This window comes from Piliocolobus tephrosceles, chromosome 14, assembly GCF_002776525.5.
Source record: "Piliocolobus tephrosceles isolate RC106 chromosome 14, ASM277652v3, whole genome shotgun sequence".
Taxonomy (NCBI): domain Eukaryota; kingdom Metazoa; phylum Chordata; class Mammalia; order Primates; family Cercopithecidae; genus Piliocolobus; species Piliocolobus tephrosceles.
The window spans coordinates 101,541,021-101,557,939 of NC_045447.1; the positions used below are offsets into that span (position 1 = coordinate 101,541,021).

General features: G+C 47.0%; 1 protein-coding gene across 2 annotated transcripts; it reads right to left on the bottom strand.

The window, feature by feature from the left end:
* Positions 1–1,103: 1,103 nt before the first annotated feature.
* CDK20 (cyclin dependent kinase 20) lies at positions 1,104–9,426 on the bottom strand. Of its 2 annotated transcripts, XM_023229541.2 has the most exons (8): positions 9,024–9,426; positions 8,581–8,694; positions 5,796–5,984; positions 5,426–5,547; positions 5,218–5,280; positions 4,447–4,570; positions 3,863–4,018; positions 1,104–2,324 (listed from the first exon to the last, which is right to left on the bottom strand). In XM_023229541.2, exons 1-8 carry the CDS (start codon positions 9,096–9,098, stop codon positions 2,127–2,129), a joined length of 1,041 nt encoding a protein of 346 aa, XP_023085309.1. In that variant the 5' UTR covers positions 9,099–9,426; the 3' UTR covers positions 1,104–2,126. The 2 variants fall into 2 exon arrangements, with proteins under 2 accessions (XP_023085309.1, XP_023085310.1); XM_023229542.2 differs by lacking the exon at positions 5,218–5,280 and having other exon boundaries at positions 8,581–8,733.
* Between the last annotated feature and the right edge of the window lie 7,493 nt (positions 9,427–16,919).

A 16,919-nucleotide genomic window follows, 5' to 3' on the forward strand; every position in this document is an offset into this window, starting at 1 on the left:
AATATTGATAATATTTGAGACTATATTATTAGGTACATACAAATTTGGAAAATTTTACCAATGAACTGAATATAATTAGAACTGAATGTGTTTACCACTAGTAATGATTTTTGCCTTGAAATTGTATCTTATACTAAATAACAGCTCTTTGCCTTAAAATCTATTTTTTTTTTTTTAGACAAGAGTCTCACTTGCACGATCTCAGCTCACTGCAACCTCTGTCTCCCAGGTTTAAGCGACTCTCCTGCCTCAGTCTCCCAAGTAACTGGGATTACAGGCATGCACCCAGCTAATATTTGTATTTTTAGTGGAGATGGGATTTCACCATGTTGGCCAGGGTGGTCTTGAACTCTCAACCTTGGGTGATCTGCCCACCTGGGCCTCCCAAAGTGTTGGGATTACAGGCATGAGCCACTGTGCCTGGCCTCTATTATTTGGTATCAAATCACTACACCACATTTTTGGTTTCTGTATGCATAGTAAATCATTTTTTATCCTTTTAATTGCAAATGTATATACATTTTAGAGTTCTCTTTGAAGTTCTCTTAGAAGCTTACAGTTTGCAAAAGATGTGGCTGGAGAAATAAAAATAGGCCATATCATGAAAACATCAGACTTTACTGAAAGCCAAGAACAAGGGCTGAATATGTTTTCTCTCTCCACTAAGTGCTTGATGGCCAACATCTGTAGCAGTGCTAGTGCCCCTCAGTGCTCACAGAAGAGTTTATCCACATGAAGCATAAAAGAAACATTTTAAAAATAAAGGATGACTGGGGCTGGGCGCGGTGGCTCACGCCTATAATTCAGCACTTTGGGAGGCCCAGGTGGGCAGATCATGAGGTCAGGAGATCAAGACCATCCTGGCTAACACAGTGAAACCCTGTCTCTAGTAAAAATACAAAAATTAGCCAGGTGTGGTGGCACCTACCTGTAGTCCCAGCTACTCAGGAGGCTGAGGCAGGAAAATCACTTGAACCCGGGAGGTGGAGGTTGCAGTGAGCCAAGATCGCGCCACTGCACTCCAGCCTGGGTGACAGAGCAAGACTCCATCAAAAAATAAAAATAAAAATAAAGGATGGCTAAGAATAAGTTTCTCTAGTCTGTTTTTATCCTTGAACCACAATCATACTCTTTATTATTATATAAACTTTTAAATATTGGTGTCTGATACCGTAAGTCCTTCCATCATTTCGTCTTATGCATCTGGTTCCACTTCCTTCCATGTGGTTTTTATAATCGCCTTCTCAAATTATTATAAGGAAAAAACACTGGCTGGGATTATATTGGGATTTATTAAATTTATAAATTAATTCCAGGAATGCTTGTTTCCTTATATGCACAGCTGCTTGTGGCTCACACTCATCCTGAGGGAGTAGGTGTTGGTAAACCAGCCTCATGTGCGGAGGGTCTCCTGCTGGATCCCCAACTGGAGCCATCCCTGGGCCTAGACTTCTGTCTCCCACACTTGCAAATGAGTGCTCAGTCATGTGAAGCACACAGGAGGCCCTCAGGGCAAAAGTGGCTATGTCTGATGCTACCTTCCCCATGACCCCCAAAAACAAGGGCCATCAGACAATGCCACCTTAGCCATTTCCCTTGAGAGAAATGGAGGAGGAACAGACATAAGGCAGAGCCACCTGAGGTTTTTAGAATCTATAATCTCACATACTGAACTAGTGTTTAATGGCTTTGAGAATAAAACCAAACCAAATCTTCCTTCCACTTGAGTTTCCAACATAAGGACACCTTAACTCTCTGCACTTCTCCTTGACAAGGAGGCAGCACTCGGGGAAGCAGCAGCAAGTCAGGCAGCGCCATTCTGCATAGGCAGGCCTTGACTGGCAGCAGAGCTCACTGTTCCGATGTGTTCTGGTGAGCACACAGAAGTTAAGGCTCACCAAGCACAGGCCGTGAATCTCCTCTGCTCAGCTGGATGTTCTCATGCTCTTGGCTGGGAACACGACCTCTGCTTTGAAACCAACTCTCACAAGGGCTAAGGGGCAGGGTGTGGTGTGGGCCCAGTGTGGGCATGGGGAGGCCTTGGAGGGTGGAACCAGGCAGGTGGCAGAGGAACAGGTGGACTGAGTGGTCCTGAGGAGCCGGCAGACGGGACCAGGGCCAACTTCTCACCCCTCCGGGATGAAAGGCCGGATCAGCTCTGGGTTCAACAGCGACTCCTCAAGAGGCCGGTCCACATGGAAGTCATGGATGTGGGGGGGCCCTGGATGGGCCTTGGGGGCAGGTCCTCCTAGACGCTGAGGAATCGGCAGCTCAGATGGATGGGCAGGCAGGGGAGCTGTGAAGAAGTACTGATGGAGGAGAGCCTGAGGGTGGCAAGTAAGGAACAGCAGAAGGAAACTAGTCACCTCCCTGTCCCCAGCCTCAGGCAGATGTTCCTTCATCTATGCATTCAGCTGACTCAGTGTGTCTGGGTGTTTTCTGAGCATCTACTATGTCTGAAGCACTATTCCAGAAGCTGGGGACACAGCCGTTAATAAAACAGACAAAAGCTCTGTTTTTCTGACATAGGTGGGGGTGGGAGGTAATAAACAAGATGAAGTAAAATACACAGTATGTCAAATAATGATTAGTGCAGTGGAAAAGAGAAAGCAAGACAGAGGAATGGGGAATCCTGGAGAGAGGTTGCAGATCTGAAGAGTTATGAGGGAAGGCCATCTGCGAGGTGACATTTAAGCCAAGACTTGAGACATAAGCAAGTGGGACATGAGGCTCCAGGGCAGGAACAAAAGTATACAGACCCCTGGGGCTGGAGAGGAGTGAGCACAGGGCACAACAGCAGGCAGGGTCATAAGGTGACAGCACCCAAGCATATGACATCTGTGGGCCACAGAAAGGACCCTGGCTTTTCCTCTGAGATGGAGCCACAGGAGGGCCCTGGCAGACAAGGAATGTGTCCTATTCTACTTGGATAAAGTTACTCTCGCTGCCAGGTGGAGAAGAGATTACATGGGATAAGGGGAGACCCAGATTCTGGGAGGCAATCCAAGAGATAAGGGTCACACGACTTGGGTACACTGTGGACACAGAGCCCACAGGAGCTGCTGACAGTGGAGGCCGAGAGGGTGTATGTGAACACATGCTGCTGGTGCTGAGTGCGGGGAGGGGACAGGAACCCCCGAGAGAGACACCCTGACACCTGTCAGCCCATGCTCCTATGGTCCTCATCGTCCTCCCAGGCCTTCTAGCCATAACCAGCCTTCCTGGGTCCTCTCCTTCAGGCCGCTGGACACCATTTCTCCCTTCAGTGAACACCTCCTCAAACATCTCATGCTTAAACCTGCCCTCCACCAGGAAGCTTTGCTTGACCCCACAGTCGGCCTCGCCTCTCTCCTGGGGCTCCCACACCTGGAGAACATGACCTCTTATGACCATTTGGGCCTAGAGCTACCTCACCACCAGAAGTGCCCTGTGGAGGCAGGTCTGATTGTTTACCCTCTGGCGGGGCCCAGGGCAATCCCTGCATGTGCCAGATGTGCAGAAAATATTTGCTAATGGAATAAAGGAATGAGTCCCCAGTGACTCTCTTACTGAATCTGCCACAGGGTCAGGGCCAGCTCAGAAGCCAGCACCCCTGGACATGCACTCTCCTGTGAGCTGGGCATGCCCCTCTTATGGGCCACCCTCAGGGGAAGTCTGGGGATGTCCAGTGAGGTCTACTTATGAGAGGCACACCTGCTCCAAAGCCCCTGTCCCCTGGGTTCCAGATGCCTGGTGCTGGTCCACGCCCATCACAGGTTCTGAGGGTCGCCGACTTGATGGGGTCACGTGGCTACCAAGTACAAAGTACCAGGGCAATGGGGAGGGGAGCTGAAGGAGCAGAGACCATGGCCTCTGGCCCTACCTTGGAAGCTGCGATGCGCTGGCGAGGAGGGTAGAGGAGGAACTGACCTAGCAGATCCAATGCCTGGGGAGAGGCGTCAGGCAGTACCTCCTCCAGGGGCACGGGCGCCTGCTCCTTAAAGGAGATCTTGTTGTAGTCCGGCAGCTCAGTGAGCTCCTGGGCCAGAGAGAAGGAACAGGGTACAATGAGAGTAGTCCCCGACCCCTGCCATGCCCTCTGCTGTCAGCTCTCAGCCCCTAACACACTCTCACACGGGGGGTGCTCTCCCATCCATGTGTTTCCCCACCCATCATTCATTCACTCACCCACCACTACATTCCTTCATCCATCCCCTTGTCCTCTCAGATGACAGCTCTGTGCACAGCTTGCTGAGACACTGCACATGTGTGTACTGGGGTGAAAGGGACAAAGGACGGGACCTACCCCAACCCGCATGACAGCAGGAGGAGGAACCCCTGAGTTGGGCCGGGACAGTGGTGCCTGTCCATCAAGCGGGGTTGGGGCCAGGAGAGAGATGGTTCAGGGAGCTGTTGGGAGTGGAGTAAACCTGCCCCACACCCACCTCACCAAGGGCCCCTACTAACCGGCCAGACTTGAGGGTTTGGTGTGCCCAAGATGCGAAGCACATAGCAAAGCTGTTCAATGTCGTTCTCGCCCGGGAAAAGGGGGGACCCATTCAACAGCTCCCCCATGATGCAGCCGACGGCCCTGTGGACACAGAGCCCCAAGCAGCTCAGAGATCTCCCACCATGGACCACAGACCCACCCACAGAGTAGCTCTAACACTGCACTCCAGGGCAAGGCCCCACACACCAGCCCTGGAGCCTCACGTCCAGAGGCCCAGTCCCTGAACCCTCAAAGCCCTCAACCCTATAACCCAGAGCAAAGCCCCAGCTGTTCCAAGACTTCTCCGAGACTCCTGCTCTAGGACGCCTCTGGGTCAGACCTGCAAACCTGCCCCAAATCTCAGACCCATGGGCACTGCCAACTATCTTCTTCCTGCAAAAAACAGCTTGGATCTTTCATGTCCAAGGACATGGGCCTCTGACCTCTCAGAAATACCATATTCTGGGATCTAACTGCAGCACATACCAGCCCAGACCACCTCCCCACCTAGCCCAGAAAGCTTCCCACCTGGGACCACCATTCTCATCCCACCTGGCCCCCACCCAGCTCGAAAACATCACAGTGAGGAACCCCAACCCCAAAGTGCTCAGAATACCCCAACAGGGAAAACACCCTCAAGGGAGCCTAAACTCCCACCAGGGAAAAGACCACCAAACAGCTCAGAGACCTCAGAGCCTAGCAGAAATCCATGAGCCATGCTACCCTTTGACCACCCATGGGGGTCTCACCACAGATCGACGCCCTGGTCATACTGGCGGGCACCATACAGGAGCTCGGGGGCTCGGTACCACCTGCGAGGAAGAGGGCTGGTAGGCACTGGGCTGAGAAAAGGATGCCTGGGGAGGTGACCCCAGCCCCACAAGCAATGTCTGGAGAAAAGGCCCAGAAGCATCTCTTCCCCATGGAGAGGACTGGGAGGGATCTGGCCCTCCCTACCTGGTGGCCACCTGGTGTGTATAGAGGCGGCTGCCGTCTGGGGAAAAGACTCGGGCCAGGCCAAAGTCCGCTATCTTGAGCTGGCCTGAGGCGCTGATGAGCAGGTTGGCAGGTTTCAGGTCCTGAGGGTATCAAAAGAAGCATCAGGCCCTCCAAATCCCCCATAGGACCTTGGGACAGGTGGGCTTGGCAGTCTAACCACCCAGGTCAGCCCTGGTCCCCGCCTCCTCCAGGGCCATGCCCTGGCCGCTTACCTGCAGGCCTTGACCAGCTCTGTCCCAACTTCTTACCACACTTTTCACAAGGGCTAGCCCCACCCCAAGCCGAGTCAGCTCCCCAGACCCCATGTCCGGCCTATGCTGAGACTGACCCGATGCACAATGTTGTTGGCATGGCAGAAGGCGACGCCCTTGAGCAGCATCTGCAGGTAGCTCTTGACCTGTGCCTGGGCTAGTGGCCTCTGGGCATGGCACACCACCTCAGCCAGATCTGACAGCATGAACTCAAAGGCCAGCACAAAGCCTGCACCGTGTGGGAACACAGCCTTCAGCTGCACCACCTGTGGGCAGGACATCCTGTTAGCCCCCAGACTCAAGTCACCAGACCCTCTCTGTGACCCTGAGACCCCAGCCCATGCCCTGACAGAGGACCCTGTATCCAAAAAGAAAGCAAAGAAGGTGACATGGACCTGAGCTAAGAATCAGAGAGCTCCGTGCTCATGATTTGCTCTGCTCTCCTGAGATAAGGTGGGCCCCCACTCTAATTCTCCATGAACACTAAAAGAAAAGGTCTAAAAAAGGTCATTTAGTGGCACCATCTGGTCCGCCCACCCAGCCCACCTGTCTGAAAATCATCTGGATGGTCGCACATGCAATGGACACACAGGTCTCCTCCTGTTTCTTCTAGAGCCATTGAATCCCAGCACCAAGGAAAGGACACCAGGAATCCCACCTTTCCCAGTGCTGGGACAGCTACAGACACATCACAAACACTGAGGCCACCACTGTCAGAGGAGCCAGGCTACACAGAGCAGTGAGCTGAAAGACAGGACTCTTAATGAACTCACAGTGCAGAGGACAATTTAACAAATAAATGAACAAATGGGATAGATTCAGATTCTGTAAGTACAGGAACCAAAATACAAGGGGGCCGAGCATGCTGTCTCATGCCTGTAATCCCAGCACTTTGGGAGGCCAAGGTAGGCGGATGGCTTGAACCGAGGTGTTTGAGACCAGCCTGGGCAACATGGTGAAACTTTGTCTCTACAAAAAAAATACAAAAAACTAGCCAGGCGTGGTGGCACGTGCCTGTAGTCCTAGCTACTTGGCGGGCTGAGGTGGGAGGATCACCTGAGCCCAGAAGGTTGAGACTACAGGGAGCCAAAATCACACTTCTACCCTCCAGCCTGGGTGACAGAGTGAGACCCTGTATCCAAAAAAAAAATCAACAGAAATATAAGAGAATAGTGTGATTCTGTGAGTGGAGAAAAGGATACTTCTTTATTTAGGTGGGTGGGGCTAGATGAAGACCCAGTTTGTGGGGATCTGGGATGAAGCTCTGAGCAGGAGGAAAAGCAAGTGCAAGGCCCTAACGCCAGCACAGAAGGAGGCTAGAGGGATGTGAGAACATGAGGTCGTTAAAGGGAAGGATGTGACTGCCCTGTTCTGTGTTCCTGGACCCTAGGTAGGTGCTGGTCACTGGAGAGATGCCTAAGAAGCTGTGTTGAATGAGAGAAAAGGGAGAGGCCAGCTGGAGGTGGGCACATGGTGATAGTGCTCTAAGTGTGAAGAGAAGCCACCAGGGCTCTTTATGCAGGGGAGCCGATGACTTACACTTTTGACAAAGCCCTCCGGACTGTGGCTACGGAGAGCAGTGGGGAGGCTGCTGCTGTCATTCAGATGAGTGGTGATGATGACTTGGGCAAGGAGCAAATCTAGAGTATGTTTTAAAGTTAGAACCTTCAGAATTGCTGACCAACTGGATGCAGGGACCACCATATCACCAGCTTCCTTATGACTCTCTCTCCATCCATCCCACACATGGCTGTCTGGAAGCCCTTTTATCTTCCTCAAGAAATCAAAATGGCCTGATTGCTGTTTTCTGATTTTTCAGGTAGTACACAACCATTTAACAGATCAAAACACATGCACACATTCAGGTAAGACATAAAATCCGAAAGAAGAAGAACAAAAGAAAAATCCTGCAGTCAATCTTAAGAGTGTATTCTACCAGACTTTACAACAGATATGGCACACACAAATACACATTCACATATATATTTCCAAACAAAACCCAGATGACACAAAATTTTATAACATACTTTTGTCATCCAATATATCATGAATATCTCCAGGGAACAGCAAAGGTAACTCAGAGGATCACAGAGACCCAACCCTGTTACTCTCCCGGGAGTCAAATACATTCCCTATTTCAACATGGATGAGAACGAGCACCAAAAGAGTAATGACGCTAGGGGTGAAAGATGCCCCTCTTCCTGTTCTAGTAGCCCCTCCAGGTGCCCTATCACAGCATGAACCACACTAGATGGGCCCTATTGCCTCTGTCTTTTGTTAACACATTTAAGTCCTCAGGAGCTGGGTTGGAGCTGGTTCGTCTGTGTCACCAGTGCCCAACACAGGGGAGAGCCTACGGGAGGTCCCAGTCTGGACTCTCAATCAAACCTGGGCCAAACCCTCTACTGACTAACGGAGGGCCCATGAGCTGGTGACATAACTGACATAACCTCCTCCTCTCACCTGAGAAACAGAGATCCTGAAACCTGCCTTGTACAGCAGTAAAGAGGTCTCAAAATGACAATGTATATAATGCCTGCAGAACACATCGGGAGCTCAATAGGTGCTAGTTACATTATAATTCACTACATGTTTTGAGAAAAAAATAAGTCGGTGAATGAATGAATACATTAAGAAATTAGGTAAATGAGAGTGTGCGAGAAATGAAAGAATGAGGTAAATGAAGGTGAACAAGTGGACAAAAGGGCAAAAAGGGGTAAGGAGGCAGATGAATGAGCAGTGTGTGTGAGTGACGGAGGAAAACCCTGAAAGCTGGTGAAGGCGTAGCTGGAAAAATGAAGGCACGAGGAAGTGGGAAGCAACAACGGAGGGTGAGAATACGATGCCCCCTCCCCTACTCACATACTGATTGTCCTCCATCTCCTGCAGCGCCTTAATCTCCCGCAGGGCCTGGTTAGGGATGCCGTCCTCCAACCGCCTTAGGGCCACCTTCTTGAGGGCAACTATCTCGCCAGTCTGCAGGATAGAAGGCAGACACTGCCAGCCCACCCTCGGCTGGGAAAGAGATGAAGGTGGGTAGGGGCAGGGTGGTTGCGAGAGAGACACGCGCCCCCGGCTCGGCCAGAGGCCCTCCTCTGGGGTCTAGGGCTAGCCTGAGATCCAGCCGCGGGGGTAGGGGACCAAGCCAGCTGTGCGGAGGGAAGCGCAACTGCCCAAAATGGGTTTAGAAAATAGTTTTTAAAACTGTACTGGATGTAAAAAGGGAACCGAAACAGCTTAGAGCGTTAGCCAGAGGGTGGCGGGGGCACACCCCAGCCAGGCTGCCTGCCGCGGTCCGGCCTCACCTCCACGTGCTTGGCCTTGAAGACGATGCCGTGGGCGCCCTCCCCGATGCGGCCCAGGATGCAGTACTGGTCCATCCCGGTGCAGTCGGTGGGCCTGGGCCCCTGGGCCCCTGCGACTCTAAGCTTCCAAATCCCACTTCTCAGCCCCACGCCGCTCTGAGCGCGCAGGCTGTTGCCTAGCAACAGCGCGGCAGCTGACTACCGGGGCGGGTCCTGTAGGACACGTCCCCAGGAGAACGGAAGCTGCGTCGAGTCAGGGGGGACAGCTCCGGGCTCCACTGCACCTTTTCCTAGCCCTCCCCTGTCACGCAGCAGCAAGCTTAATCCCGCATAAAAAACCCATGCGCGCAGAGCGTGCCCGCAGCAGGGCCCACGGAGCAATGGCGGCTGGCGCCTCCTAGCTGCCCCGCCTCTGCGTCAGGTGACTAGCTGCGTCAGAGGACGCAGCCGGGAAGGGCCAGCTCCTTCCCCGGGCAGGCCGGAAACTTTGCACCTGTAAGTAGAGGTTCCGCCTTCGACCACGCAGAGGTGCTGATTTCTGCTCTGAGACCCAGGCACAATGATGAAGACAGACAGGCCCCGAGCTGCGTTGTGGAAAGAGGGTCTATTGGGCCTCTTGTCTTAAACTGTCAGTTGGCTACGTGTACCCACAGGTTTTTAAAAGGGCATACTCTGAGGGCCGGGCACGGAGGCTCACGCCTGTAATCCCAGCACTTTGGGAGGCCGAGGCGCGCGGATCATCAGGTCCGGAGTTCGAGACCAGCCTGACCAACATGGTGAAACCCCATCTCTATTAAAAATACAAAAAATTTAGCCGGATGTGGTGGCCTGTGCCTGTAATCCTAGCTACTCAGGAGGCTGAGTTAGGAGAATTGCTTGAACTCCGGAGGCAGAGGTTACAGTGAGCCGAGATGGCGCCACGGTATTTCAGCCTGGGCATCAGAGCGAGACTCTGTCTCAAAAGATAAAAATAAAAATAAAATAAAAGGGCATACTCTGACCCAGACAGGACAGAGTAGGCCTTAAACTTCTGAAAGGATGCTCAACTTCACATACAATAAACAAATGTAAACTAAAGTTACAGTTTTCCGCATATTGGATGGCTAAAGATCTCAGGTCTAATAGTTCATTGACCAAGCTACCGGGAAACAAGCACTTTCATACATTGCTGGTGGCAGCATAATTTGACTATGTTGATCAAATCACAAATGCATAGACCCTCAGATTCAACAAAGCCACTTCTAGTAATTTCTCCAATAGACACGTTTTACACATGTGAAATGACAACTACAAAGTTACTCCATTGCAACGTTGTTTCAACAGCAGACTATTGGAAACCACAGATCTTCATCATTGTGGTGCATCCTTCAAATGAAATATGTGTCTTTTTATGTACAGCAATAGGAAGATTTCTAAAACACGTTGTTAAAAGAAAAAGGCAAGATGCAAGATAGAATGTATATAGTACCACTGAATGTATAGAGTACCATTTAATAAATGGTGCTGGGGAAACTGGCTAGCCATATGTAGAAAGCTGAAACTGGATCCTTTCCTTACACCTTATACAAAAATTAATTCAAGATGGATTAAAGGCTTAAATGTTAGACCTAAAACCATAAAAACCCTAGAAGAAAACCTAGGCAATACCATTCAGGACATAGGCATGGGCAAGGACTTCATGTCTAAAACACCAAAAGCAATGACAACAAAAGCCAAAATTGGCAAATGGGATCTAATTACACTAAAGAGCTTCTGCACAGCAAAGGAAACTACCATCAGAGTGAACAGGCAACCTACAGAATGGGAGAAAATTTTTGCAAGCTACTCATCTGACAAAGGGCTAACATCCAGAATCTACGAAGAACTTAAACAAATGTACAAGAAAAAATCAAACAACCCCATCAAAAAGCGGGCAAAGGGTATGAACAGATACTTCTCAAAAAAGACATTTATGCAGCCAACAGACATATGAAAAATTGCTCATCTTCACTGGCCGTTGGAGAAATGCAAATCAAAACCACAATGAGATACTATCTCACACCAGTTAGAATGGCGATCATTAAAAAGTCAGGAAACAACAGGTGCTGGAGAGGATGTGGAGAAAAAGGAACACTTTTACTCCTTGGTAAAAGTCCCCCAAATTGGTGGGACTGTAGTTCAACCAATTTGGAAGACTGTGGCGATTCCTCAAGGATCTAGAACTAGAAATACCATTTGACCCAGCCATCCCATTACTGGGTATGTACCCGAAGGATTATAAATCATGCTGCTATAAAGACACATGGACACGTATGTTTATTGCAGCACTATTCACAATAACAAAGACTTGGAACCAACCCAAATGTCCATCAATGATAGACTGGATTAAGAAAATGTGGCACATATACACCATGGAATACTATGCAACCATAAAAACGGATGAATTCATGTCCTTTGTAGGGACATGGATGAAGCTGGAAGCCATCATTCTGAGCAAACTATCACAAGAACCGAAAACCGAACACTACGTGTTCTCACTCATAGTTGGGAATTGAACAATGAGAACACTTGGACACAGGATGGGGAACATCACACACCAGGGCCTGTTGTAGGGTGGGGGCAGGGGGGAGGGATAGCATTAGGAGATATACCTAATGTAAATGATAAGTTAATGGGTGCAGCACACCAACATGGCACATGTATATATATGTAACAAACCTGCACGTTGTGCACATGTACCCTAGAACTTAAAGTATAATAATAAAGCCGGGTGCGGTGGCTCAAGCCTGTAATCCCAGCACTTTGGAAGGCCGAGACGGGCGGATCACAAGGTCAGGAGATCGAGACCATCCTGGCTAACCCGGTGAAACCCCATCTCTACTAAAAAATGCAAAAAAAAACTAGCCGGGCGAGGTGGCGGGCGCCTGTAGTCCCAGCTACTCGGGAGGCTGAGGCAGGAGAATGGCATGAACCCGAAAGGCGGAGCTTGCAGTGAGCTGAGATCTGGCCACTGCACTCCAGTTTGGGCCACAGAGCGAGACTCCGTCTCAAAAAAAAAAAAAAAAAGTATAATAATAAAAAAAAAGCAGAAAATGAAAACACTAATCAAAAGAATGCTAGAGTGGTTACATTATTAGAAATCAAAAATATTGAGATAGTTTTGATATTTGTCTTCTCCAAATCTCATATTGAAATGCGACTGCTAATGGTGGTGGTGGGGCCTGGGCCATGGGGGCAGATCCCTCATTAATGGCTTGGTGCATTCCCCCACATTAATGAGTGAGCTGTAGTGCCATTAGTTTGAGCCAGATCTGGTTGTTAAAGAGTCTGGGATCTCCCCCTCTCTCTCATGCTCCCTCTCTCCCATATGACATGCCAGCTTCCCTTGCCTTCTACCATGAATAGAAGTTTCCTGAGGCTCTCAACAGAACCTCAGCCAATGCTGATGCCATGTTTCTTGTACAGTCTGCAGAACCGTGTACCAAATAAACTTATTTTCTTTATAAATTACTCAGCCTCAGCCAGGTGCTGTGGCCTATAATCTGAGCACTTTGGGAGGATGAGGTGGGTAAATCACTTGAGGTCAGGAGTTCAAGACCAGCCTGGCCAACACAGTGAAACCTTGTCTCTACTTAAATACCAAAAAGTTATCTGGGTGTGATGCACATGCCTGTAATCTCAGTTACTCAGGTGCCTGAGTCACAAGAATCTCTTGAACTCGGGAGACCGAGGTTGCAGTGAACTAAGATTGTGCCACTGCACTCCAGCCTGGGCAACGGAGTGAGACTCTGTGTCAAAAATGAAAAATAAAAATAAAAATAAAAAGCAAATAAATTACTTAGCTTCAGGTATTCCTTTATAGTGGTGCAAAATGGACTAATATGGAAAATTAATACTGAGGAGTGGAGCACAAGGGAAAGTATGGAACTTTTATGAGACTGGTTAAGTGGTTGTGACCAAAGTGCTGATAAAATTAGGGACAGTGAAGGCCAGGCTGATGAGGTCTCAGATGGAAATGAGGAACTCATTGGGAACTGGAGGAAGGGTCACCCTTGTTACACCTTAGCAAAGAACTTGGCTGCACTGTGCCCATGTCCAAAGACTTTGTGAAAGGCTGAACTTAAGAGTGATGATAGGAAAAAACTACAAAACAACACTGAAACAAATTAAACAAGATTTAAATAAGTAGAAAGACATCCTGTCTTCATGGGGATTAGTATTTTCATCGTAAGATTACATACAGATTCACCTCACAAAATTTAGTTGGCTGTTTTTGTTGCAAAAGTTGAGAAGCTAATCCTAAAATTTATATCAAAATTTTGAAGTCTTCTAAGGACAAATTTTTTTTTTTTTTAATCCAAGGAACTCAGAATAGCTAAAACAATCTTGAAAAAGGAAGACAAAGTTAAAGGATTCACATTTCTTGATTTCAAAACTTACTACAAAGCTTCAGTAATCAAGATCAGGTAGTACTGGCATAAGGATAGACATATAGATCTATATCCATATGAACAGAATTGAGAGTCCAGAAATAAACTTGTACATTATGTACAACTGATTTTTGACAAGGGTTCCAAGACAATGCCAAAGGAAAATAATAATATTTTCAACAAATACTGCTGAACAACTGGTTATTCCTACATCCAGAGGAATAAGTTGGACCCCGACTCACACCATATACAAAAATGAGCTAAAAATGAATCAAAGACATAAATGTAAGAGCTAAAGCTACAAAAGTCTTAGAAGAAAATATAATCGTACATCTTTGTGATTTGGAATAGTCAATGGTTTCTTAGATATTACACCGAAAACACATGCAACCTCCAAAAAATAGATAAATTGGACTTCATAGAAATTAAAAATGTTTATGCTTCAAATGACACTACCAAGAAAATGAAAGACAATCTCCAGAATAGGAGAAATATTTGCAAATCATATATCTGATAAGACAGTGGTCCCCAGCCTTTTTGGCACCAGGGACTGGTTTTGTGGAAGACGGTTTTCCACGGATGGAAGGTGGGGGATGGTTTCAGGATGAAACTGTTCCACCTCAGATTTCATAACCTAGATCCCTCACAGCGCCTGAGCTTTGCCTCCTGTTGTATCAGCACCAGCATTAGATTCTCACAGAAGCGTGAACCCTATTGTGAACTGCGCTGTGCTCTACCTCTTCTTCCCCTTGCACCAACCGCTGGCAACCACGGATGTTTTTGCTGTTTCCATAGTTTCACCTTCTTCAACACGTCATATGGTCGGAATCAGAAAATATGTAGCCTTTCCAGACTGGCTTCTTTCACTTAGTAATATGCAAGTTTCCTTCATGTCTTTTCATGGCTTATTAGCTCATTTGTTTTTAGTGCTGAATAATATTTTGTTGCCTGGATGTACCAAAATTTATTTACCTACTCACCTACTAAAGAACATCTTGGTCTACGGCCATACCACCCTGAACGTGCTCCATCTCATCTAAAGAACATCTTGGTTGCTTCCAAGTTGTGGCAATTATTAATAAAGCTGCTATAAAATGTGTGTGCTGGTTTTTGTATTGACATGTTTTCACCTTATTTGGGTAAATACCAAGGAACATGATTGCTGGAATGTATGTAAAGAGTATGTTAACTTGTGTAAGAAACTGCCAAACTGTCTTCCAAAGTGGATATACCATTTTGCATTCTCACCAGCAATGAATGGGAGTTTCTGTTGCTCCATCTCCTAGCCAGCATTTGCTGTTGCCAGCGTTTTGGATTTTCACCATTCTAATAGGTTCGTAGTGATAACTTATTGTTTTAATTTGTGGTTCCCTAAAGAAATATGATGTTGAACACCTTTTCATAAGCTTATGTGTCATTTGTATATCTTCTTTGGTGAGGTATCTGTTCAGATCTTTTGCCAATTTTTTTTTCTTTTTCTTTTTTCTTTTCAAGTCCTCACATCTCAGAGGATTTTGCCAATTTATTTTTATTTTTTTGAGATGGAGTCTTGCTCTGTTGCCCAGGCTGGAGTGCAGTGGTGCAATGTGGGCTCACTGCAACCTCTGCCTCCTAGGTTCGAGCAATTCTCCTACCTCAGCCTTTCAAGTAGCTGGGATTACAGGCATGCACCACCTTGCCTGGTTAATTTTTATATTTTCAGTAGAGATCATGTTTTGCCACATTGACCAGGCTGGTTTCAAACTCCTGACCTCAAATCGTCCACCCGCCTTGGCCTCCCAAAGTTCTGGGATTACAGGTATGAACCACCGCTCCCGGACATGTTGTCAATTTTTAAATTGGGTTAAATAACAGTCCTTTGTAAGATATGTCTTTTGCAAATACTTTCTCCCAGTCTATGAATTTAATAGACTTATATTCTTATATTTCTTTCTAATATTCTTAATAATATTCTTTTGATGTAATCTTTGTATGTTGCTGGATTTGGTGTGTTATTTTGTTGAGAATTTTTTCATCCATTTTCATAAAAGATAATGGTTTGTAGTTTTCTTACAATGTCATTGTCTGGTTTTTGTATCAGTGTAATATAGGCCTCATAGAATGTGTTGAAAAGTATTTCCTCCTCTTTTATGTTTTGAAAGACTTTGGTGTTAATTCTTTTTTAGACATTTTGTAGAATGCACTGGTGAAGCTATCTGGTCCTACGCTTTACTTTGTGATAAGTTTTATAATTATTAATTGTTATGTGTCTATTCTGAATTTCTATTTGTTCTTCAGTCAGTTTTGGTGGTCTGTGTCTTTCCACGAATTTGTTGATCATTTCATCTGAGTTATCTAAAATTTGCCCATACAAGTGTTCACAGTATTCCAGTCTAATCATTTTTCAGTTTCTAAGGTAAGTAGTAATGCCTTTTTTGGGGGGGGTGGGGGATGGAGTCTCGCTTTGTCACCAGGCTGGAGTGCAGTGGCACGATCTTGGCTTACTGCAACCTCCGACTCCCTGGTTCAAGGGATTCTCCTGCCTTAGCCTCCCGAGTAGCTGAGGTTACAGGCATGCACCACCACACCCAGCTAATTTTTGTATTTTTAGTAGAGACGGGGTTTCACCACGTTGGCCAGGATGGTCTCAATCTCCTGACCTCATGATCCACCCACCTCGGCCTCCAGAAGTGTTGGGATTACAGGCGTGAACCACCACGCCCGGCCATGTCCTCTTGTTTATTCTTGGTTTTAGTGATACAAATCTTCTCTCTTATTTCCTGGTCAGTCTAGCTATAATGAAGGTTTGCCAGTTTTATCAATCATTTCAAATAACTAACTTTTGGGTTTGTTAATTATTTATGTTGTTTTTATCTTCCCAGTCGCATTTGTTTTTCCTCTAATCTTTATTATTTTCTTAATTCTGATTGCGTTGGGTTTATTTTGCTCTTTTTTCCCCAGTGTCTTTTTTTTTTTTTTTTTTTTTTTAAAGAAATGGGCCTCACTAAGTTGCCCAGGCTAGAGTGCAGTAGCTATTCACAGGTACAATCATAGCACACTGCAGCCTCAAATTCCTAGCCTCAAGTGATCCTTTCATCTCAGTCTCCTGAGTAGCTAGGACTACAGGCACACACCACCATGCCTGGCCCCTGTGTCTTAAGATGGAAGGTTAGATTGTTGTTTGAAATCTTTCTTTTTTAAAAATATAGCCATTTATGGCTATAAATTTCACCCTAAGCATTAATTTTGCTGTATCTATAAGTTTTTGTATTCTGCATTTTTGTTTTCATTAATATCAAAGCATTTTCTTATTTTTCTTGTGTTTCTTTTTTGACACATTGGTTATTCAAGAGGGTGTTATTTCATTTCCACATATTTGCCAAATTTGTTGTTGATATCTAATTTCATCCCATTGTGAATTTTGGCACTCATAAAGCCATGCCCCAGAATGAGGGCCTCAGAAACAACCTCAGAAGAAAAAGTTTTTCTCTGACCTTCTCCTGCCCTC

What these genes read in the sequence shown, in the direction of transcription:
- CDK20 (XM_023229541.2), bottom strand. Translation starts at nt 9,098, where the DNA reads ATGGACCAGTACTGCATCCTGGGCCGCATCGGGGAGGGCGCCCACGGC. An exon ending in CCAACAACATTGTGCATCGG is followed by an intron (nt 5,548 to 5,795) that starts GTCAGTCTCAGC and finishes TGATACCCTCAG; the next exon opens with GACCTGAAACCTGCCAACCT. An exon ending in CAAACCCTCAAGTCTGGCCG is followed by an intron (nt 4,019 to 4,446) that starts GTTAGTAGGGGC and finishes TCTCTGGCCCAG; the next exon opens with GAGCTCACTGAGCTGCCGGA.